The 23,092-nt window shown below is 48.4% G+C and overlaps 1 protein-coding gene across 1 annotated transcript in view; it reads right to left on the bottom strand.

The window, feature by feature from the left end:
• MAP2K6 (mitogen-activated protein kinase kinase 6) overlaps nucleotides 1-23,092 on the bottom strand; it is a 53,954-nt gene that overhangs the window by 13,964 nt on the left and 16,898 nt on the right. Inside the window, exons 2-11 of the mRNA XM_069799367.1 lie at nucleotides 14,665-14,731; nucleotides 13,666-13,714; nucleotides 11,044-11,157; nucleotides 9,412-9,531; nucleotides 8,517-8,633; nucleotides 7,998-8,049; nucleotides 5,784-5,911; nucleotides 5,013-5,090; nucleotides 4,098-4,237; nucleotides 1,117-1,162 (exon numbers count right to left, since the gene is read on the bottom strand). Of these exons, the coding sequence (XP_069655468.1) occupies nucleotides 1,117-1,162; nucleotides 4,098-4,237; nucleotides 5,013-5,090; nucleotides 5,784-5,911; nucleotides 7,998-8,049; nucleotides 8,517-8,633; nucleotides 9,412-9,531; nucleotides 11,044-11,157; nucleotides 13,666-13,714; nucleotides 14,665-14,731 (911 nt within the window). The remainder of the gene's footprint in view (nucleotides 1-1,116; nucleotides 1,163-4,097; nucleotides 4,238-5,012; nucleotides 5,091-5,783; nucleotides 5,912-7,997; nucleotides 8,050-8,516; nucleotides 8,634-9,411; nucleotides 9,532-11,043; nucleotides 11,158-13,665; nucleotides 13,715-14,664; nucleotides 14,732-23,092) is intronic.

Genomic DNA, 23,092 nt, shown 5'->3' with positions numbered 1-23,092 from the left:
AGTGAGGTAGCAGGGAGGCTGACCCCCTGGATGGTATAACGCATGTCCTACAAGTTATGGGGTAGGAGACACCAATGCCTGAGGAAATTCTGCAGCAGTTTCCACCCTTAACCCAGAAGATCTTGCCAGATCTTGACACCAGACAGGGGTGGGCATGTAGGGACAGGCAAGCATTTGGGTCAGGATCTTCAGAAATAACAAAGTTAGGCACCTTCCTGCCTTTAGGAAGCTGTGAATCAGGTGAGAGTAAAAAAGGGACTAGATGCTTATGGGAGTGAAACACTGACTTCCTAAGCTCTCCTGCTTTTTGCCAGCTATTAGGAGCACCAGGATCAATACCAGAAAGTCAGGAGAGAGAGAGGCCGTGAAGCTGTGGAGCCCTAGCAGAAAAATCTCACCACAGACCCTGTTCTTGCCAGCTCCAGCCCAGAGCTCTGGCTGAGTATACACCAGTGTCTGCACTACTGGGAGTTCATCAGCAGTTAAGTGCATCTGACCTCAAAGCCCTGCACTGCCTTGCATTTCCCCTGTCATAAGCCTTTATCAGCATTTTCTTCCTTAGTTATTCCTCTGTCCTAGACGTGCTCACAGCAAACAGTCTCTAAGCAGCAGATGAAATTCAATAACCGGAATTATTAGTCACAGACTCGTCCCTGTCCCTAACATCCAGGAATTACTCTGTCCAAAAAGTCTCCTCTCCAAGGCACCTTGACAGTAAAGCCTAGCAGGCCACTCAGCTCCTGCAACCCACGTGGAGCATCCGTGATACATCCATTTCACTTAGGTGTTTGAAGCCATCACACAAACCCAAGAGGAGGATTTTATCCTTGCTAACTGATTCTTCACAGCCTCATTCTTGTCCCTTAGCAAATTTGTTAAGAGATTTTTCTCCCTTGATCTGATTGCAATAGCACCTGAGCGAGATTTCAAAGAGCATCTCTGATTTGCAGTCACCCTCCTGAGACCCTGAAGTGCCATGATTCTCACATCTGTTATGAAAAAAGAGATGCTAAGTATCCCAAATCACCAGTCACTACTGGAAACCCTGTCTTCAGCATCTCACTGCAATCCATCTCAGCTCTGAAGCAATACACTGCTTAATGCAGGCACACTCACCATAAGCTCTGGGTATGTTGGCCGTTCTTTGGAATTCTTCTTCAAGCTTTAATGAAAAACAAAGAAGAAAAAATTTAGAAGTTACATTCTGTGTGCAATTTAAGCAAGGCCATAAAATTATACCATGACAAAAGCCAGGTTTCAAGTCTCTGTAGAATTAAGTTCAACTACTCATCCGTATGTTAAGCGAACAGCTTTAGGCCTTGAGGACACCTACAGCCAACACAGCCTGCACACAGTGCTGGGTACACACAAGTGCAGTGAGCTCAAGGTCAAACAAGAGATCCAGAGACACCATATACACCAGTCAAGGCACTGCCTGTTGCTTGGGGGCCAGGTACAATTGGGTTTTTGGGTACTATCCAGTAGGCCAGTGACTAAGGGCATGGATACAGCCTCCAACCTCTGATTGGGAGCAGCGACCGAGTGGCTCCGAAGCACGTGTACAACTATTTGTTTATCACCACGCTGTTATCAGCAGGGACGGTTACATGGGACATCCTTTTTTTCTCCTCTCCTACAACAGATGGCTCTGGAGGGTTGTAGCTGGAAGTTATTTTGGTTTCCCTCCAGCAGAAAATAGCTTTTAAAAGACAGGACGTAATCTCTACTCACTTCCTGACAGTGTATTTAGGGGAAAGACACTTGGAGCAACTTGAAAAGATCTTCACACACGTACACGTCGGTGGCGGGGAAAAGGTGTCACACTGAGCAAAACAAAAGTGAGAACCTCGGCGATGATAAGTCGCTCCTCTGCTGGGATTTGCCGGAGCCCAGAGGAAGCGGAGTACACACACTGAATAGATATTTCCTGCTTGCTGTGTGTAGCAGGCTCATGTTTAGTGTCATGTTGTGAATGAACAGAGGAACCTAGTAACGATACGTGCCAATATTGCCGAACTGAAGGTACGGGATGTGTCACATCCTCTGAGCTCAAAAGCAGCCCAAGCCGAGATGCTAAGGTGAATTTGAAGGTTAGGTGTGTCTAGAAGCAGGATTTGGGTACAATCCTCTTAATTTAGACCCTCTACAAACAAAAACCTTGTTCCCGGGTTACTAATACCAGGAAATCTGGTGACAAGTTACTGAAATCAATGTTAATCTTCAGGAATGAAGAGCCGTATTTGGATCTGATCCTGACTCAGACATCCCAGGAACTTCCCTGCAGTGGCTACAGGTAATCAGACTTTCACTGCCCCAGGCACCAGACGGTGCGATTCACTCTGCGACCTCTTGAATTTGAGATAGGCCCGAGCCAGGCCAATCTCGATACACTGAGTTGATGTAACCTGGTTCCGGGTCAGAAAAAATTCTCAGGCTCCAACAACACAAAACTAGCGCAATCTGGAGCCAAAGCGCACTTTTCTGAGTCCACGCCACTCCACTGGCGCTGAGGGATCTTCAGTGATCCTGGAGGACAGGATTTGCAAAGAGAGCAACCGCCACGTGCTCCCCAAAGGATGAGCTTTCAAGTCATGAGTGCACCTCAACAGGGTTATTCTTCTCGCTGCAACCATCATGAATGGCTGCGGCTATCTTACTCCTAAATCAGCCCACAGCTATAGCTGCAAGACACCGTGCTTGCAAAAGCAAAATATTCAGTGGGGAACAACAGCCTGCCTGGCACAAACAGGCAACTTTGCAATAACAAGTAGCGAGCCAGCAGCACGGGAGAAAGGCAGCTGGTCCAAAATCTCAGTGTGGGCCTTGCAAAAACGGTGGGCATTTTGTGAGAGGGTTTTTCCAAGCCAGCTCCCACCTCTGATAGACACAGAGCAGTGTGGGCACGGGCAGGTATTCCCCAGCGTGGGTCGGTAGAGGCGTGCAGCTGAATCACAGGCACCTCGAAAACATGTTTGAACAAGACTCCGAAGAATCTGAGTGTCGGTACTTAAAGTCCCTGGGCAGGAGTGGCTGATAATCCCCTTCCTGGGTCACAGCAGAGCCGGCCGGGCTCCAGGCCCTGACGCTGGCAGCTCGGGAACAGTCTCACATTTCTGTATTTGTCGATCTGCCGTCCTTTCTTGGCTACCACGCAAACCCACCATCCACCTGCCAACTTGGCAAGACGTGGATGGCACTGCAGCGCCTGGAAAATAAAAACGCCTCCCAGGCGGTTTCCAGGGAAGCTGGAGGGAGAAGCAGTCAGGAGCCGCGGGGCTGCCGCCAGCTCTCTTTGAACCATACGATGAGGGCAGCTGTGAGTCTCCTCGGGTGCTGGGAGAGCCTGTGCTTTTATGCAGCTCTCGCAACCTCCAGACAGCGCACATCTGCTCCAACCCTTTTCCTACACCGCAGCCAAACTCTCCCGCTGCTTCCAGCTCCGAGTCCCACGGAAAGCAGCACAGCAGCCGGAGGGCCCCGGTAGCGGGACAACTGCCGACGGGGGCCACCACGGGGCAAAATCCGCACCGTCCCTGCCCTCAGAGCTGTGTGTGTGTGTGTCCCCGGAGTGGGAGGCAGGAGGAGGCAGCCATTTTGTGCCCTGCTCCCCTTCCTCACCCCACATCAGCCCCGGAGACATGAGGGACTCCACAGACCTGCCTGCCTGCACCTGCCTGTGCTGCCGGCCCGGCCACAGACACCCTGTGTTGTTGATATGGGATGACTGGATGAGAAAATCTCCTAAATCCCTTCCTCTTGCGTTGTCCCCCCAAGGCGACCAAGCCTGTTCCTAACCACCTCAGGTGGGGAAGAAGACCCCCACAACCGCCATCACCAGTGCTCTGGCAAAGGGCGCGTGTTGCCTGCGCGGCACCAGGCCTCAGCCCAGCCCTCAGAGCTCAGTGAGGGCATGAAGGCTCGTCCCTTTCCCGGGGAGGGGGGATATTTTGTTCAAAAATTTGGGGTGTACCCCAGAGAGACGCCTGTGGGGACGGGGATGGAGGAGGCTGCCGGCACCCGCCCTCCTCAGCATGGCGGAGGCGAGCAGGGCCGGGGTGAGCAGGGCCGGGGCAAGCGGGGCCGAGGGGGTATTTTACCATTGCGAGGTAAAATCGACAAACTCCGCCGAGAACTTCTCTGCCGGGAGCTGCGGCGACGGTTCCTCCACCACCTGCTTGAGCTGCTGGAAGGGCGTCCCCCAGGAATCGTAGGGAAAGCGCAGGATGGCCAGCTCGATCTGGGGAGACAGAGCCCAAGCCTCAGGCATCAGGGGGAGGACGCCCCACGGATTCCAGATTCCTGTGTGCCCACCCAGGACTGTGGGGTTTTTTTTAGGCGCCGCAGAAATACGTGGCATTTCCTCACCCCAGCTGGCCACAACGTCTTGCTTAACCTCCCCCGGCAGAAGGGAAAGGCCTGAGGAGACCCAGCAGTCTCCATATTCAATCCTCCGTTACCCTCGTGTTAGACGTCGCTTGGGAAAGTTTAGAGGTTAAAAAAAAACAAAACCAAAACAAACAACATTGCAAAGGGTAATTGCGCTATAAAACGACTCTGCAAGCAGACGGATTCCCCCTAAATGCTGTGTGGGAGATGCCACCCATCCCTCTTCTTCTGAGGGGGACTTTGCTTAATTTCTAAGTGCTGGGGAGTATTTTTTTGGTATTGAAATCCAACCTGCTCCAAGGCGACAGATGTGCAGTGCCGGACTCTTTTTCGCCTTAGCCCATGCTGCCATCTCCCGGCAGCCCACGGCCACGGCAGCGGGGTCGTCCCCACCAGGGTGGCAACCCACGGACACATACAAAGACAGCGAGGAGTTGTCAAAGCACCTCCATCCTCCTTCCCCTCAACCCTGCGGCGTGCTCCCTGGTATCCCCAGAGGTGTATTCCCATTTCCACCCCCGCCACCTTCCCAGGGAACCAGTGCCACCAGTGTCGGGGGGGGAAAATGACTGCATGAGCAACGCTCAACCCTCCTGGCATCACTGCGAGCCCCGAGGACTCCCTACCATTGTGATCCCCAGGCTCCAGATATCGGATTTGACGCTGTATCCCTTCTGGTTCAGCTCCGGGTTAATTCTTTCAGGCTGTGAACAGAGACAAAGGCAGTTGAGGGACAGGGATGGCCCCAACACGATGCCCACGCCGACCTAAGAGGGGCCTTTCATGGTGACAGCCCAGGGCCACTTAGTCCATGCCAACAGCTTGCTCCCTGGGTTGTCAAGGGGCCAGATCTGGTCCTAGATCCTTGCCGGTAAGGGCAGGCAATGAAATGGGTCACCAGAAGCAGATGGTACCTGCACCAGGGACTGGGCTGGTGGAGCTGACCCAGCACATCTGCACGTAGGGGTGACACGTTTCAATTCTCCGGGACCATTTTCACCCTGTGCAAGTGCTCCACACAGAGCAAATCACAAACAGCAGCTCCCCGGAGGAGTCTGGGGACTGTTTTTCCTCCCAGATGGAAAGTACTATTGTCCCCACAGGGCAAATGGCAAAAAATGCAACACGGAGTAATTACAGAGCCTTCCCCAAGGTCACAGGGAGGTGATAAGGCAGCAAGAAGCTGTGCCTAGGAGATCTGATCTGACCCCTGAGATCCGTCTCCCCTCTCTGCCCCTTTACGAGTAACTTCAGGGATACGTCTTCCAAAACGAGTCCCCAGGACACATGCCGGAGGCTGATCCTTCCCCCTTTAGGATGACCCGATGCCCAGGCTCATGTTCCTCTGGCTGTCCCACAGCAGCTTTCACACGCAGCTTCTCCGTGGCTCAACTTACAGCCATGTAGGGTTTGCATCCTGCATCCATAGTTTTAGCAACCGAGTCAACGAGGTAACCGCTAATTCCAAAATCGCACATTTTCACCTGCCCCTGCGTATTGATCAACACGTTAGAGGGCTTTACATCTGCAAGAAGGAACACATACCACAGTCACTGTCATGCATGGGTGGCTGTGCCAAGCCAAAAAAAAAGCCAAAGAGCTTCCTATCAGCAGAGGGCACCAACGGTGCCCGTGCAAACCCCTGTGCTTTGTGCATGCCAGAAACCCGGCTGGCCGCGGGTATTGCAAGTTCAGGTGACTGCCTCATGGGCCTGTCATATGTCCTGCAAGTGTCCCTTCGCTGCCAGACTCCTCTCTCTGATTTGGGGGAGTAGGAGGTAACCCTGCACGTAACCATCGGATCCCGCTGCGCAGGGGTGGCCACGGACATCAGAGCGCTCACAGGGGAACAGCCGAGCGGGGCTGGGGGCATCTCCAGAGGGTGTCTGCAAACGGCTGGACCGCTGGCAAGTCCCCAGCTGGATCTGGTCTCATGCCAGCAAAAGGAAAAACCCATGGGGAAAGGATGAGGGGTGGGCAGGAAAGGGTGAAGAGGAGCAGGGGTTGCAGAAGGAGGGAGCAGTAAACTAAGGCAAGGACCAAGATTTCAGAAATGGCCTCTAATTTTAAGGATACCAAGCTTGAAGGCAATGTGAACAGCAGCAGGCGTGTGGGTGCTCCACACCTTATGGAAATCAGGCCAGTGTCTCATCTATTTATTACTGCCAGATTTATCTGCTTCCCATCACGGCCTTATAATCCTTGGTGCATTCACACTTGCATCATGCCCATGAAGGCAGTTACAATCACCATCAGAAAGAGAAATTAAGGCATAGAAAGAATAAGTGATATCCAGGAGAGCATGGAGGTGCTTTCCTGCACAGCAGGCAATTGCTCCCTGTGAGGCTAACCCCAGATGAAATCTCAACACAGCGCAGGTAGCGCAGGCCACCCTGCTTTCTCGTCCCAGCACTGATCCTCAGAAAGGGAGCAATCCTTTCCCTGCTGCCACCCAGAAATAAGAGGTCTCTTCTGCAAGAAGGTCCCCTGTCTACATGTGATAAACTATTAAATAGAAGAACTGAAACACCATCCGAAGGAGGCCAGAAGCTGCTTTTGAATCCTGCTTATTAGAATTGGGTGGTTTACAGTTCGTTAACATCTGCTCTCTAATCAGCATTTTGCAATCAAAAGCTTCAGGTAGCTGAGATCCTCACCCATCTGTTACTATGCTGAAATAAGACAATTTTCAGTGGAAATCAAACAAGTAAACAGAAATCCAGAAGCCGAGCAGCATTTTCCACCTACTGTAAATGATACAGAAGGCAGAAACTCAACCCCCAGCCACATGCAGAGTGTACAAAATATGACTGCTAGAGCTGAACTTTGTTCGCTTGAGATGCTCCTTTCCCCGGCAGTCACACACTCCAGAGAGGGCTTTTTCCTCCTCATGACAAATTGAAAATGACCTTTTAAAAATAAAGGTGTCAAGCAGCAACACTGCAAATTTGTTTCTTTCTAAGTGTGTTCATGGCATCTTTGAGATGCTCTAGAGGGGAAAATGTCAGAAGAGTTTAAGGAGGGTATTTATGACTTCACTTGAGGCTATTTTAGATATCAAACTGTTCTGCCCCACCAGTGCTCAGGGAAGCACACAGAAGGGGATGAGGATGGTTAGATCACTGCATGAGGCATCACACTGGCATGGAGACGCCTCTCACTGCACGTCAACATGGAGCCGTCGAGCCAGGGGAGAAGCCTTTGCAAAGCCTGATCCAAAGCCCACCAAGGTCAGAAGCAAAAGTCTGTTTTAATTTTGCAGAGGTGTTGAAGCAGACCATGGATGTAGACTGTGCATTAGGGAAACGCAACCCAGGGGGAAACAGCCCTTTTTCTGCCAGCACAATAAGGCTGGAGTTCACTTCTCCACCTCGGGGCAACGCTGGGACCAGCATGCAGTTTTTAAAGAGCAAACCAGCAGACATTTCCTCTGACTACATTGTGCTAGTCATGAGATGCTGGGGCATATTTTTGCTGTCAAAGGCCCATTTTATCTCGGATATTTTGAGAGCCCTGTGCCTGGCCGCAAGGCCAGCCCTTGCAAAGCTGAGAGCACGCGGCACAGGGCAGACAGATACCAGCATGGTCATGGCTGTGCGCCTGGCACTTACCTCTGTGGATCACGGAGAGCTTACTGTGTAGATGTTCTAGTGCTTTTACAATCTGAAACAACAAATCCAGAGTGAATCACAGCTGGCAGCACCATGGTGAGGAGGAAATTCTATCTGGCTTCAACCACCCCATCCTCACTGGACCTACTTGCAGGGAAGGAACTACATTTCCCACAAGTCCTGCACCCTCACTGCAACCCAACGTGACAGTGGGTACCCAGGGATCTCCCAGGAGCTCCAGGACCCTAATGAGAAGGCAAAGTCGCTGCAGGGCCCTCCCCACATCTAACACTGTGCCATCTCTCAATTACATGTATAGGCACATTTTGGGTTGCTTATGGCTTATAAATAACATCACCTCAGACCAGATACTGGAAGCCAGCTTAGGAATGTCCACGTGGGCTGGCCCATGGACCATGCTCTTCCTGGTACAAATACAGCAGGGAGCTTGGGTCATGTAGGACTTGGCTTAGAAGAGAAATGCCCTTTCCCTTCCCTCCTTGCCCTGCTAATACTCACAGAGACGGCTATTTTCCCTAAGATGTCCTCAGGAATCGTCAGGCCTTTGTCAATGACGTGTTTGTAGAATTTGTCCAGTGAGGTATCCATCAGCTCCATGCAAATCCACACGTCTCCCTGGAGGATAAAGAAAGCAAATATCTGCCTACTGGAATGAAGCATCCATTCCTTTCCTTTCACATGCAAAGGTCTTCTTTGGCACTTGCCCTTTGCTGGCCTGTTTGCCTCTTCCCTGTCTTTTAAAACTCATTCAACAAAACTGTACTGGGCTTTCTTTTTCCCTCCTCTCCAGCTGGAATTAAGTGCTGTCCACCTTCACTACCATTTAGGATGTATTTTCTGCTGTCTTTTCCCAAAGCAGAGTCCCGCTGATTTAGGAGCCCAGAAAGTTATCGGGACTGAGGCTCCTACACGTTCAGGTCACTGCAAATGCTCAGCCAGGAAAAGTTCAGTTCTGCAGAGCTATGCTTAAAACTCTTCAATAAATCTTGCTTTGCAGAGCTTTCCACATTTTTCCTCCATGTGGCTTTCTCATTGCAAGTCAGGACAATATTAACACTAACGGACCGGGCTGTGAGTTGGTGTCCCCATCACTCAAACTCACTACCAAGCCCCAACGTCTCAGCGCAAGGGCCTCGCACATTCCTGGCACTGGGGCTTGCCTGCCCTTGGCTCCTCCTCACGTGGGACCGCATCTCTCCTCGCTCGCCAAGAAGTAACTGTACGTGACAGATCCTTAGGCCAGGACTGAGCAAATCCATATTGTACCAAGTCTCCATGTCTAGATGGAGATTAAAGCCCTGGCACTTGGAGGGAGTCTAGGCATGGGAATTCAGAGCCTGGGACAGGATCCAGTCTCCCAGGGGAAGCACGGCGGATCTCCAGGATGCCATACCTCTCGGAAAAGTGCCCCGTAAAAGGTGACAGTGAAGGGGCAATCAACCGTCCTCATGGAGATATCCAGATCCATTAATAACCTCTTCTGCTCCTGGCTGTTCACGGTGGCTCGGATCCGCTGGAAGACAAAGCATTTTAGCGTTGGCTGTCAGCACCTCCATACCACAGCCATACCCGTGCTGGCCTCGGTGCCTTGACATCACACCTTTACCCTTTTATCACACCTCTTTGCATTACTGTTTTATCATACCTATTTGTCATAGGCACATCAGAAGCACAGCACCCGCAGTAGGAGCACCCTGGTGCAACAGCGCAATGGTGGCTGAAGGGGTCTTCTCACCTCAGCCCAAAGGGCAGGTGATTTTGCTCTTCCCTGCAAACGCCACTCTTTTTGCAACAGCCAAAAGTCACTGGGGCTTGGGAGACGAGAACGGAGCAGGAAATCAACTTCTAGGCTGGTGAAAACCCATGACTTTTGGAGCTGCGGTGGACATTTATTTACAACAGCAGACTTTGGTCACAAGAGAGGGCTCCAGCCCTGCAGCCAGAGCCCAACTCCTCCCCATGGCTTTGGAAAATGGACATTTCCCAGTCTCCCAGGGAAGAGATGTCATTTACATGAAACACCTGGAGACCCTCAGCTGGGAAGCACCACAAAGGGGCATGACACAGTCCAACTGAGGTCAGTAATGTGATAGAATTAAACTGTTCAGCATCAGAGATGCAAGTAATAGCCTGAATGTTCCTGCCATACCCTCTTCAGGCCTTCCATCATACTCAGAGAGGTCTTTTGCTTTTTGGTGAACACCAAAGCAAACACAAAGACCAAATACAGAGCACAGAGGCCCTGAGACACATCCCAGCATCCACAGCAAAGTCTATCCACAACTGAGGAGCTAAGAATTTTCCTTCAGTTTGCTCATAGCTTCCAGCTCTACATCTTTTTTTCTCTTTTTTCTTATTCTGAAAGGAAACTTGAGCTAAAATTCAGCCAAGCAAAAATTGGTCCTTCCCAAATTACAAATTTTCCCATGACTATTTCCCTAAGCTGCAAGCTTATGAGTCTAAACTGTTATTATGAAAAATTTCATAATAGTATCTACAAGCCTGTCATGAATCAAGATGCCACTGTAGCAGACAAAATGTGAAAATTCCACCAAAAATTTCCTGTTCCAAAGAGGCTAAAAAAGTCCCAGCTGAAGAAAATTATCTTATGCAATTAAATTTACAGTACACTCTTCGTTACAATTACAATTAGTGTGCAGAGCCCTGAATTGGAGGGTATATCTACATTAGGAAAAAATACGCATATTTAAAAAATGATGGCAAATAGCTTGTAAAATCCTAGTGAAAACAGGAATATTGTAGACAAAGGTGAACAATATGTTCGTAGGCACTACAATGCTGGAAACACATTGAGCATCATATTTTTAAAACACATCCCTTCTCTTGGTTAAATGGCCCAAATCTACCTCGGCACTCTTTGCGCCTGTGTAGAAAGAGGATTCCGTACAGAAAGAAGTCGATCCCAGTAAAGGCATGCGTGAGAACAAGTGAGATTAGAAATGTGCACAGAGGGTGTCCACACACAACGATACAGACAGAAAGCACCTCGGGAGGCTCACTCTACCTTCACTGCCATGATCTGCCCGCTAGGCATGTGCCGCATCTTCTCCACCACCCCGTACGCACCTCGTCCCAGCTCGGAGATGGGCTCCAGGTCATCGGCTTTCACCTCAAAGTTCTGCAGGGGAAAAAAGCACCAGTGCTAAGGTCATCATGTGCTATGCAAGGAGTGAAACACCCCTAAAATCCAGCCCTGCTTGGCACATAAATTCACCTCTGTGCATCCCCCTCCCTACCTGTGTTCATGAGGCTAGAAACAAAATCATGGTCCTCAGGGGCTGCCAGGAGGCTTAACTACCGTGCAGTAATTAGCAGAGTTCTGAAGAGGATGTGCCTCCTAACGGCATCAGCAGGAAGCCTGTGTCAATGAGCATCCTGAGCAGGGCGGGCGCAGGAAGGACCGTTCTTTCGGTGGGATGCTCTCCCCCCAGCCACCCGCACCCGAGTGTCCCTCCCCACCACCTTCAGCTGCCAGCACTTTCAGCTTCTCCATCATTTAAGGGCTGGGATGAAAAACATCACGGCAGCTTCTCCCCTAGGAATCACCTTCAGGCTTTTTTTTTTTTTTTCCCCCTTCCATCCTCCTCCCACAAACAATTATGGAAATATCTCCACATTTTTTTAAGGCCTGTAAAAGCTTATTTCTCCAGACCTGTAGATGGGCCAAATACCAGCTGAGTGTGCCCCATTTTTAAACCACAGAGGATTTATTTTGTCTAGCATTCGAGATCTCTTTCTCCTGGCCTTACACAAAGGATGACTTTGTTTGGAGCCCTGCATTCTAACCTGCCCTTCTCCTTTCTGCCGCGATATTGTGCAGCAGCTCTATTTTTTGCTTATTATTATTTTTGGATGTTTAAAATATGCTTTTGCTACTAAAACCAGCCATTCTGTTTGCTGAACGCACAACCACATCAGTCAATCATCCTACAGAAAGAAGCGGTTATAATGAACTGATTCACAGTGCATAATCCCACACCGCTTTTTGCCGGCGCAGCAAAAAAAAACCTGCAGCCTGAAATGTGCTGGCTGGGGATGCCACAGCGTGCAGGGCCCATACACTGCGTTACTGTGCGCTCGGGCTCCCGGTCATTCACTCGCAGCTCCGTCGCATGCAAAAGGAGCCCTGACTAACATTTTTGTGTTACGGCAGAGATTTAAGCATCCCTGACTGCCTGACACTGCTCCTACTGTTCAACGGGACCCTCTCCAAGAAAGGACTTTGACTCTCTCAAGGCCACTCTTAAATTTAGCAGCCAAGTTTAAAGGGAGGAGAGGGAAAGTGGCTTTCTCTAGGGATCAGGGGTGAGTGTAGAAAGGCTGGTGGAAAAGGGAGCACATCCTAAAGGAACTTGGCTGGACAAATAGGTAACAGATCTATGGGAAATGCAAGCCATGGCATGTTGGTCCCTCTGAGATAGCCACATATCTGCACCCATAAAACAGACTGAGCTCCGGGTTTTACAAGTGCGTTTCTCTTTGCACTGTCCAACGTGGGCTCTCTGCCTCTGTGCATGGAGCCTTTTTGGAGTGCTTGAGCTTTTCCTCGTCCCTGGGACTGCAGGGGAGAAATGATTTTCTTGGAGCGGGCGCTTGCTCTAGCAGCAGGCATTTTCTATGCCTCAGTGCTGCACCATTTTGCTCCAGAGGCATCTCACACTCTTTCCACCTTCCAGCCCCTGCTCCATGCCAGGGAAAATACAAAATCCAAAATGAAAAAAAAAAAAAAAGCATCCAAAGATAGACATTATAAAACACTATTGGATTAGCATTTCACTTCATAAATTAACTTGCCGACACCGAGGCCTATCTTTTGCACCTAATAAATTTATTGCCCAGCTTTAAATTGCTTGTATGAATGCTGCTGTGCCATTTTCTCCTATCAAAATAGCTGTCCTCAGTTTTGTTTTTTCCCTGCTATTTTTTTATAACATCAGGTGGACTGGTTTCCATGCTGTCAGAAGGATTTGCTTCCAGGACAGGAAGATCTGCCTTGAGTTAGACTCCTGATGAGAAGACCTTCTATATTAGTGAAAGGAAATACTTTGGATGAAGGCTTTAAATCAGCAAAGGAACTGCAAAGGAGAGTAAAATCTGCTGTCAGCAATCCGCTTGCTTTATAATTGTTATTTCCAGGGGACTAGGTGCACCTTATTGAAGCAAGGAAGGAATTTCTAATGTGGAAAACATGAAGGGGACCCAGGTGCAATGGGATGCAAAGGGTGAGCATTTGGAGGCATGTTCATCAAAGCGGTGACAACCAGTAGGTCACACTGCAGCTGGCCATGGGGCCGTGGGTCCCACGCAGACAGCCCTTGTCGGAGAAGCACAAACACCAGACACTAGTCAGTTCTCTGTGGCTGGAGGTGGCTGTCAGGGCTCACACAAGCTCCCAGGCTGGCTCTGCTTAGCTTTTATTCATCCAGCAACTGCCTTCCATTTCAAGCAAAATGGGCTACATTTTTTTTTAATAGCTGCTGTTTATTAATCTGCCCTTTTTGGGGGGGGTGAAGTTAAGCAATCCCACGAGCAGCCTGCCTGGACAAGCAGTCAGCACCACAGCAGCCAGCCCAGGATGGTCACCCGTCCCCAGAGGTCTTCTCCTCACCATAACTCCTAGTCTTACCTCCTCACCAATAGAGATACAGGCTTTGGAGTCTAGATCTCTGGGTGGCCTGCAGGAGAGAAAAGGGTAAAGATGTGAAATGTTCCTTATAAAGATCATTTTTCCCTCAATGAATAAATACAACCCACACGGTCCCCTAGGCTATCCCCTCACACCAGCAGGACAGAAGCCCTTGCAGCCCTGAGCAGCCTAACCAGTCTCCTTGCTTTGCAGGAGCAATAGATACAGCCAAGATCCACAAAGTCACCCCAAAAAGAGAACAGGAAGGAAACTGCTGCAATTGGCATTTCTCACATCCAACCTCCCTGTGCAGGAACCCAGAGAGATTCACTGCGAAAGGCGAGCCAGGTGGCAAGCACCAAATCTCTGCCAGCCTGTATGAAAAATGGATTAAATGGGCATAAAGGTCTAAAACCACTGTAAATGATTGCTTAAGTCATACAGCATGGGTTAACAGGCTAATAAAAATCAATCCTCAAGGAAGCAAAGAAAGTCAGGCGGGCTGGAGTTGCAACTTAAAAACACAGGGTTTTCTTTTGCAAGGCTGACTATGTAGGGAAGGGTGTGCATTTTTATGCCTTGACCAAATGCATTAGTTACTCAAACTGGGTGGCAGAAGGGTCACATCAATTAAAATTGGGTGCCCATTCTCTTTTTTCCTTTTCCTGGGCACATCATTAAGCAGCACATGAGCCATGTACCACGTGTAGTGATGGGTAAAGGGTGATGGGCTGAGACTCCCTGGTTGTACCCGGGGCTACGAGAGAAATACAAGGGCTGTTATTATCCTCCCTAATGGTCCCCAAATTAACCTAGGCATTTTGCCCCTGTTCCTCATGAAGGGTCCCAGTTACCCCAGACCTGCAAGCACGAGCCCCAGGTGCTGGCCGTGACCGGCCGCTGGCCCTTGGCCGTGGTAGCGCAGGCGCTAGCAAAGGCTGGAAGGCAGCTGGAGTTCGTGGTTTTCTTTTTATTCTGCCTTAGTGTTTGCAGACTTACGTGGAGCTTGTCTGTGGTTGCTCAAATGCTTCTTTAGGAATTTTCAGCCCAGGGTTTCTCTTCTTGCCTGTGAAACAAGAAAGAGGCAGAATTAAAGAAAGGCGCTTTTTTGTTTTGTTTTGTTTTGTTTTAATTTGCAAAACACAGCTTGTCTATATTTGTTGACCTTATTTAACATAAATGCCTGGCCAGGCTGGTGGTGTAGACTCAGGGCACAGAGTTCAAAACATAAAGTGCCTTTGTTCAGTAACGCTTCATTTAGACCTGCAAGGTCTGGCTGCCAACTTGGTACAGAAAACAGGCAAGAGTTCTGGCAAAGGCAGGCCATGTGAAAATGCAAAGGTATTTCTCCTTCGTCAGCCCTACCCACATAGGATCCCTTAAAATGTTTCTTAAATTTTAAACTATTCCAGATACATAACTGTGAACGCTGGCAGGATTAAAAATCTTTTTAAAATTGAATCTGAAAGTCCAGAACCAGATTCTGATTCTGTTTAAATGGATGTTTCACCTCTTGGTCATTAAAGTTGTGCAAACCCAGCAAAAATAAAGCAGAATTAAGTTTGCAGGCTTCAAAGTCATTTGTTTCTGTTCACACTGACCAGCCAAGCTTTTCTGAGCTGGATGAAGCTCAAGCTCTGAAGTAGTTCAAATGCAGGCTCTCCTGTAAAGGGGGTCCAAGCCGGCAGACACAAGAGCCAGGCAGACTAGAGAAATACAAGAACCTTTTTATGACTAAACATATACAGCCACATTTCAGCACGGGGTTTTGAATTCATGGATAGAATAACCTGAAAACATAAGTCATGTCACCAAAACCCCAAGGTAAACAGCTGGCTGTTTGGCTGTGTAATAAAATCCCTGGTCCCCCAAAAAGGCACAAGCATCTAATTTAGGCGTTAAACATTTTCAACCTAACAATTTATATCAATTACTTTCTTTCTTTTAAGCATGAGTTTCACTCTCTATTCCCAACACTTTCTTTCAAACTTTACCTATGTATGTTTGAGTTTGGTTTTCCTCTTGACACAAACTCATGTCAGTAGATGTCTGTGCATTCCAGTGCCAGAGGAGTGCTAGATCAAAGTGCAGGCACCCAGAACTGAAAATGACCTTTTTGAAGCGATTAGTCAATTCAGATTGCCAATCTTTTCTTAATCTTTTTTTTTTTTTTTTCCTTGTCTTCTCCAAAAGACAGGACTGCTCTCGCTCCTTTTGGCAGAGTCATTCCAGGATGGGACAGGCTGCGACAACCCAGCTGACGCCTCGTGGGAAAAGCATTTATTGGAAACCACTGTGCATACTCGCTATTGTTATTAGAAATCTACAGAGCTGCAAATTTACAAAAGGAAAAAAAAAAAAGCCAATTCTCTGCTCCAAGGATCTTCCAGTCTAGCACAGAAAAGGCAAAATAAAAGAAGCAGGGTCACTCAGAAGCATGAAGAATAGCTCTCAGTTTTCCCAAAGGGTGAAAGCTGGTGCGTTAGGAAGTAAAAATCATTGTAAAAACAAGTGGAGGAACTCCTACAGTTAGCTGTTCTTTGACCTTTTTCCTTCTAGTTTTCTTAGTTGTACTACAAAGGTCTCTAGAAGGCACAACTGAGAAGCAAGCCCTGCTGTGCGACATGCTCTAGATAGCATTTCTTGCCCAAACTGCGCCAAGTGCACATCGGATCCAACAGGATGCTAAATGGGTAACGGTGTTCTTGATGTTGTCATGTTTTAGCTAAAAAAGGAATCTCAAAATCACTGCAGTCTTGCAGTGCAGGCAAACAAAAACCCTGTTTCTCTGGCAATTTCCAAGTCTGCCATCCCAGTGACCTCTCTGCCTCCAAAAACCTGCCTGCATTCTCTTGCAGTTCAAGCAAACAAGACAACCATGGGCACAAGTAAAGCAGTACCTTCATCCTTATTTTGCACGTGGGAATCAAGACACAGAAATTCGCCGGCTTGCCCACAAAGGCAGGAACTGCCTCTTTAGCTCTAGAGCTGAACTCTTTCCCATTAACACTCACCAGCCATCTCTTGGCATACTTTGACATATCGACCATCCATCCACACTGCTGCAATGGCATTCACACAACAACCAAAATCAAAAGAGAAACAAGCACAAATTTGCTCTGTTCTTTCCATTTTTTCTTTTTTTCTTTTGTTGATTTGCTTGCACGATCCCATGTGCTGTACCTTAGCCTCAGAAACCTGCTCTGGGAGGGTGAAAACAAACCTACTGGATATTAACCTAATTTGACCCAGAACAGGTTGTACAGCATTTAATCTTATCATGGTTCACAAGTGGTGTCAGCAGAAGAACTAGGTAGAAAAATGCCAAACCCAAATAAGTATTAAAGGCCTTCCGCCTTCTGGTGAAATAAAATCTGCACTTTGGGGAGTTTATTTTCCTTGTCTCTTCTTCACAGAATACAATATTTTGAAACTTTGCCATTTTTTTGAAGCACAATCTGTTCATGTATTCGAGTTGCCAAGACACAGACACAGTTTAACGTTCTTTGGGGTTTTCTTTTCAAGAAAGAAGAAAGCAACAACAGTAGCAAGATTAAAACACGGATTTCACAATGGCACCAGGAGAAGGGATTGCAAATGGGAATTGCCATGGCCGGCACTCGCACCTGCAGCACCAACAGCTCCGGTGGGATTAGCTCACGGTGCGAAGGGGGAGAGTGGTTACCGCCGCCCCGCAGCTCACCGCACGGTTATTTCATAAAAGTCTCGGGCTGTGATCAGGCAATTTCATGCCTCTCAATGGGATCAGGCAAAGTTTCTGAGCTCCTTTTGTTACAACATGCAAAATGCTTGTCTCTCCAAGCCTTCTGGGGCCAGCGTCTGCAAAGTGTCTTGCAGGAAGGATTAGCAATCCTGAACATGACTCTGCCTTAAAACCAGAAGCACGGAGCAGCGGTCAGCGTTGCTCTGCAGAGCTGCGGCTGCGCACCCCGGTAGGTTGCAACGGGGTGCAGGAACTGGGGTCCCCCCCATCGCCCCGTGCCCCAGCTCCCCGGCTCCCAGCTGCATGGCAGGGGCTCAGCCAAGGCAGCTGCTCCGAAAAACAAGGGTCTAGGTCACACATGCTTGAAGGAGTTTCTCCCCAAAGGCAAACACTGACGCTTAGAGAGCTTTTTTTTTTTTTTTCAGAAAAGGAATAATTGCAAGTCCCAAGATCAGTTCTCTTCAATAACAACTGCCAAGCAAGTATCTCGCTGTCAAAATAAAATCCCCCGGTTTACCATAGCAGACATCGGCTTTGAAAGACTTGTATTAAATTGCAGTTTGCAGAGAAAGTCATCTGTACCAGAGCTCAAAATGTGGAGGCAGCTTAATAACATACAAAATTGGATGTTACCTGTTCCATCCACTAGAAAACCAGTATTTTCCATAGTGTTTTTATGAATCATTATTATTTTTAGCTTTGTTTCCTGAAGAAAATCACCGCATGTGTGTATTTGACAGTCTGTGTCCCTTGTGGCAAGTTTAAATCCACTGGCCAATTTCAGCCCTCTCTGACAGAGAAACCGAGCTTTTGGAGATTGCAAATCTGATAAAACCAGGTGACTAAATAAAGAAGTTCCCAACCTAGAGGCAGGCTGAAGCACAAAAGCAACCCATGGCAGACACCAGGCATCCGCATTCGAGCTGTGCAGAAGCCCCGGGTGTCTCAGACACCAAAATAACAGCACGAGGCTCGATCCTGAGGCACAAACCAGCCAGGGCCTGAGCATCGGTGGGGGGGTTCACTGCAACTCCTTGGGATTTGCAAGAAGGAAAGCCCCAATAAGCTGCCATACAAAGCATGAAGTCTATAAACGTCACTCCTTCCGCAGAACGTTCACAGTCCTGGTTGATGATGGGATCGTACATCTACTCCCCAGCATCCAAAAAATCATGATTTTTCCATGTAAACAACCACTGGTGGCTTTCTGGTCTCCAAGCCTTCAAGCTAGAGCTCATTTGAGAGCTCTCCCTGCAATTTTCCACACAGACACTTCCACAGGCACTTGACTCAAAAGCCAGGTTTGAAGAATAATTGAGGGAAAAAAACAGACTGGTTTGGAGCGATGCTGAGAGACATCTCCAGAACCGAGTTTTGATTCAGCAAAACATCCGGGATATCTGTAACGTTAAGCACAGGCTTAAATCTACTTTCTTCTAGCAAAGCAATTACCCACAGTAAATAGTGAACTGACTGATGCTAGAGAAGTTGCCACCTTTAAAAAACCTCCGTGCGTTCTTGGCAAGCACACCGATCCGGACAGCAGTAATGCACAAACAGTTAGGGGCAACATCACTGCAACCTTCCGTGCCCACCTACCCACCGCGCGTCCCTTCTGCGGGCACTGGCTAGACCAGCCCAAGAAAGTCAATGCTGAGAACGAAGTGAGGTCTGAAAGCAAAATCGTAATAGGAAAAAGAAAACCTGACTTAATGAAAACACATTAAATACTTCCCTGTGAAGGTCTTAAACCCAATTCCTGAGGGAGGGGAGAAAAAATACACCTTCCAATGGGCTTGTTAACCTCTTCCCACCAGCACTGACAGAGCGGACAGAGAGATTAATGTTGCTAGCTCCTTCCAATTAGGGCAGCGTTAAATATCAATATTGAAAAAGGAAACTTCAAAGTTTCACAACAAAAGGGTAGGAAGCATAACAGAGAATAATAAAGAAAGGGAAGACAGAGGAATTCACTACCCACGTACTCTGTAACAGAAAATAAACTTTTACTTCTGAAGGAAAATCCCATTCCCCAGTCTCCAGACTTTTCATTGCAGTCAAAAACTTTTTATGATATAATCCAAAGTAAATGGTTCCTTGCCGCAAAAAGCTCCTATTTCCTTCAAAGGATATTAACCAGTTCTGTCTTCACCACAATTTATTATTAAAGCTGTGTTCAATAGCAATGTAGCAACACTTTCTTTCAAATAACACTCTTTAGCATATAATTTGCTGGTAAAATTTCACAGGCGGGAAATGCCTCATTCTCCCACTTTTTTAAGAGATAAAAGTGGCTCATTTACTATTCCTGTCTTTCCTAAGGATTTTTTGTCTGATTTCTTGAAAGGTTTTGAAAGCCAAATGATCTGCATTTCCCCTAGCAGCTGTACTCAACTGTGTAAGCAAAACCCCCACCCCTAACATGAGGGCAAAATGGAAATGCTTGGTGTGTTTTCGTGGCAGAAGAGTGACTGGGCATCTCGTGGGCTCTGCGAGACAGCCCTGTACCACACAGCTGCACAACCAACGTCTCGCCCGATACTGAAGTGCCACTGTGCCCACTTTGCAGTGGAAAAGGACCCGTGGCCATGGCTTAGCTGCAAAACCCCAAACTGAGATGGTTCTTGCAAACCCAAGAAATTAAGATTAACCTTTTTTTGTCCCAGCTGCCCTGGAAATGCCCAGCAGGAGACAGTTCTTCATGTAAAGACTGGGTCTTCAGCTGCAAAGGGCATCTCTGAGCCATTGCTCAGTTCCAGCCTGTATTTCAGCAAGCAATGGCTGTCAATGAGAAGTTCAAGCCTTGCAGGCCAGGTGGGAATATTCAAACTTCTGAGAACTTCACCCATTAACACACCTGGACCCAGGCATATAAACACAGAGATATCTTAAAGCTGCCCATGGCATCCAGGGCAGAGCAGGGTCACCTGGAGCAACTGCTGCTGTAGAAGATGAGGCAACCTCATATTTAACATCAGTTTCACACAGGGTGAGCAAAGAGGGGGGGAAAAATTTGTTTTAAACTAGTATTAAAGATCATCTCACTGGTTTATTATTTAGGCTTGCAAATTATTAAAGGTTAAGGCACACGTAATGGTTAGAGCTGATATAAACCCATCTTAGCACACATGGGAGTTCAAAGGCTGGTGATGGACTTGCCCATCTCCTTTGGTCCTCAGTCACCTGCCCCAGCAACAGCTTGTCACCGCTCACCAGTTCTCAAGGTGAAAAGCCTTTAATTCTGTCCAGGTCTTTCCACCAAGGAATCCCACAAGTGGGGACGCCCCAGCCAAGCGTAAGAGGAGTAGGAAGGCCAAGTGCATTCCTGGCATCCCCGCAGTCAAACACTCACCACCTCTAGACTAAACAACAGGCACCAAGCAAAGATGCCCGAGATTCCCTGCCAAATCATTGTGCTTAAAAATTAAAATATACGTAGATAACAAAGTATATTTTAAACGAGTGGGTCTGAGGAAGATGCCATGCTGCCAGAGCTCATTCTTACCACCTGGCTCCAGTCTAGCTGAAATGGAAATCAAGTCCTCAGTCAAAGAGAACAAACGCAAATGGGTGTAAATTCACAAACTAGCCACTTCTGGTGGTTTTAGTAGTACAAATGTATCTTTCCGGCAGCCCTGCTTGCCCTCCCATGGGTCGTTGTGGGATCTCCGCAGCCATGACCACAGTGCCTCCTCCCACGGGCTTCGTCTGTGCGAAAGCCTTTGAATTTTGCCACACAGGTAGTCAAAGCATGGAATCAGACCATGCCTTTTCAATTTAAATGTCTTTGGGACAGATCTGCAGGTGATAGGGAGGCTGGTGTTGGTGACAGCGGTTTGGTGGCTAGGGTGGGGAGGCACGAGAGAAGTTCTCTCACCACTTCTCCCTCCGTGGTTGGGTTGCGTGTCTTGGTAACACTTTGGTAAAGCTGCATAAAACCTGGTTGTGCGATGCTTGAAGCAGGGTGCCAGGGACAGAGTGGGTGAGTGGCTGAGCTGTGCCCACCGTCCAGTTTGTAAGTGCAGAGCTTTAGCCAAGCCCTGGATTCTGGAGAAAAAAAAAAGCTAGGTGTTTGTGTAGGCACCAATGATGTGGAAGTGGGCCTGAAAATCTGTTTTCCAACCCCTCATTAAGCCACAGAAAAATAATTTGATGTGCAAGAGATTCTTAAAACCTGTTGAAATTTCAACCAAAGGCCAAAAGAAGACATGAAGTGGATATTGTGCTTTATTTGCCTCCTTAAAATATAATACAGCTGCTCGCTCCTTAGCCCTGTCAATAAGTAAGCGTGGGCAAGCACCAGTGGCTGCTCTTCCATCACTGCCATGAGCAACTGGATCGGCTGGAGGCAAATGGAGATGCTCCAACGAGGAACATGGAACGTCCTTTGCGCAGGATAGGGACGTTTCCTGCACGTCCTTTATCTGTGTCTTCCCTCGCGGTTGTTTGCAGTAACTCCTTGGAAACGGCAAACTTGAAATCTGTTTCCTTAACAACTCATTTCAGGGCTGCTTGGGAGAAGGGAGCCGAGCCTGCAGTGGTCGTGAGGCTGAGACATCTCCCAGCTCCGGGCTTTCCTTTCTTATTTCGGTGCCACGGAGTTGCCGGCTCATTTGGTGGCCATTGGCGCATCCAGGTCTGGGCACACCATCGCTGCTGCCAGCCCCATCACTGCGCCCCGTGTCCACACTGCACCTCACACCTTTATGTCTCAAAAATTGAAGCATTATTTATTTTTCTTTTTTTTCCCCCTGGAACCACGTTTTGAGACAGGAAGCGGCAAAGGCAAAAGCACTTTTATAACCGTGACGGATTTTGCCAACGCGTACCAGAACCAGGATACGCCTAAAACACTGCGCCAGGCGCAGAGATGCCACGGGACAGCCCTAATTGCCTCTGAACGCCTAGTCCTCCACTCCTCCTCTTGGTGCTTTTCTCAAAAAATAAATAAATAAGCAAATCTCATTTCATACCAAACCTGGAAATGCCAGCAGGCTAAATGGAGTGCTTGAGTCACTTCTCGCTCTGCCTCTCCTTTCTAGCTCTGACTGATGGCTGAGACACACTGCACTGAGCAGGGGGGAACCTGCTCCTAAAGACACCTCCCGGAGACTCAACCAGCCAACACATCGCCCCAAGCGCAACCAAATTTGCTTTGGCAAAGAGGAGATGACCTCAGAACCACAGCCTAGAGGCAGATACTTTCTTTTCTCAGGTTCAGTCTGAGCAATGAAAATACAGAGACAGAAAAACCCTGCATCCCCATCTGCAAAACCTACGTCTGGAAACCTGTACAGTAGGAAACCTTGAACTGTTGGCACAAGACGCGAGCAGAGGATGCTGCATTCACCTTCCATTTTAATTCCCAAGGCTCCTGAAGAAGAGCATGGCATGCCACAACCTGGGCACAATTCCCAGCGACCACGTACCGGCCGATCCCAAACTACTTGCCGACACCGTTAGCACCCACAATATAATGCTGGAAATGTAATTCACTGTCCGTGCCAGCGGCTGCCCCAGGGTTTCTCTGTCACAGGGCTCGGCTCGCTCCTCTGACTCAGTCCTGCAACCTGTAATAAACCCAGCGCAGGAGAGGCCCCAAACCAAAATAGCAGGGCTTTTGCAAGGAGCGATGGAGGTGCACCGAACGAACGGCGTGGCAGAGGTTGTGCAACGTCTGCGCGGATCACGCCAGGGTTATTT

This window comes from Haliaeetus albicilla, chromosome 12 (assembly GCF_947461875.1).
Source record: "Haliaeetus albicilla chromosome 12, bHalAlb1.1, whole genome shotgun sequence".
NCBI lineage: Eukaryota > Metazoa > Chordata > Aves > Accipitriformes > Accipitridae > Haliaeetus > Haliaeetus albicilla.
The sequence above is the reverse complement of the archived record's forward strand: the minus strand, read 5'-3'. Positions and strand labels throughout refer to the sequence as shown.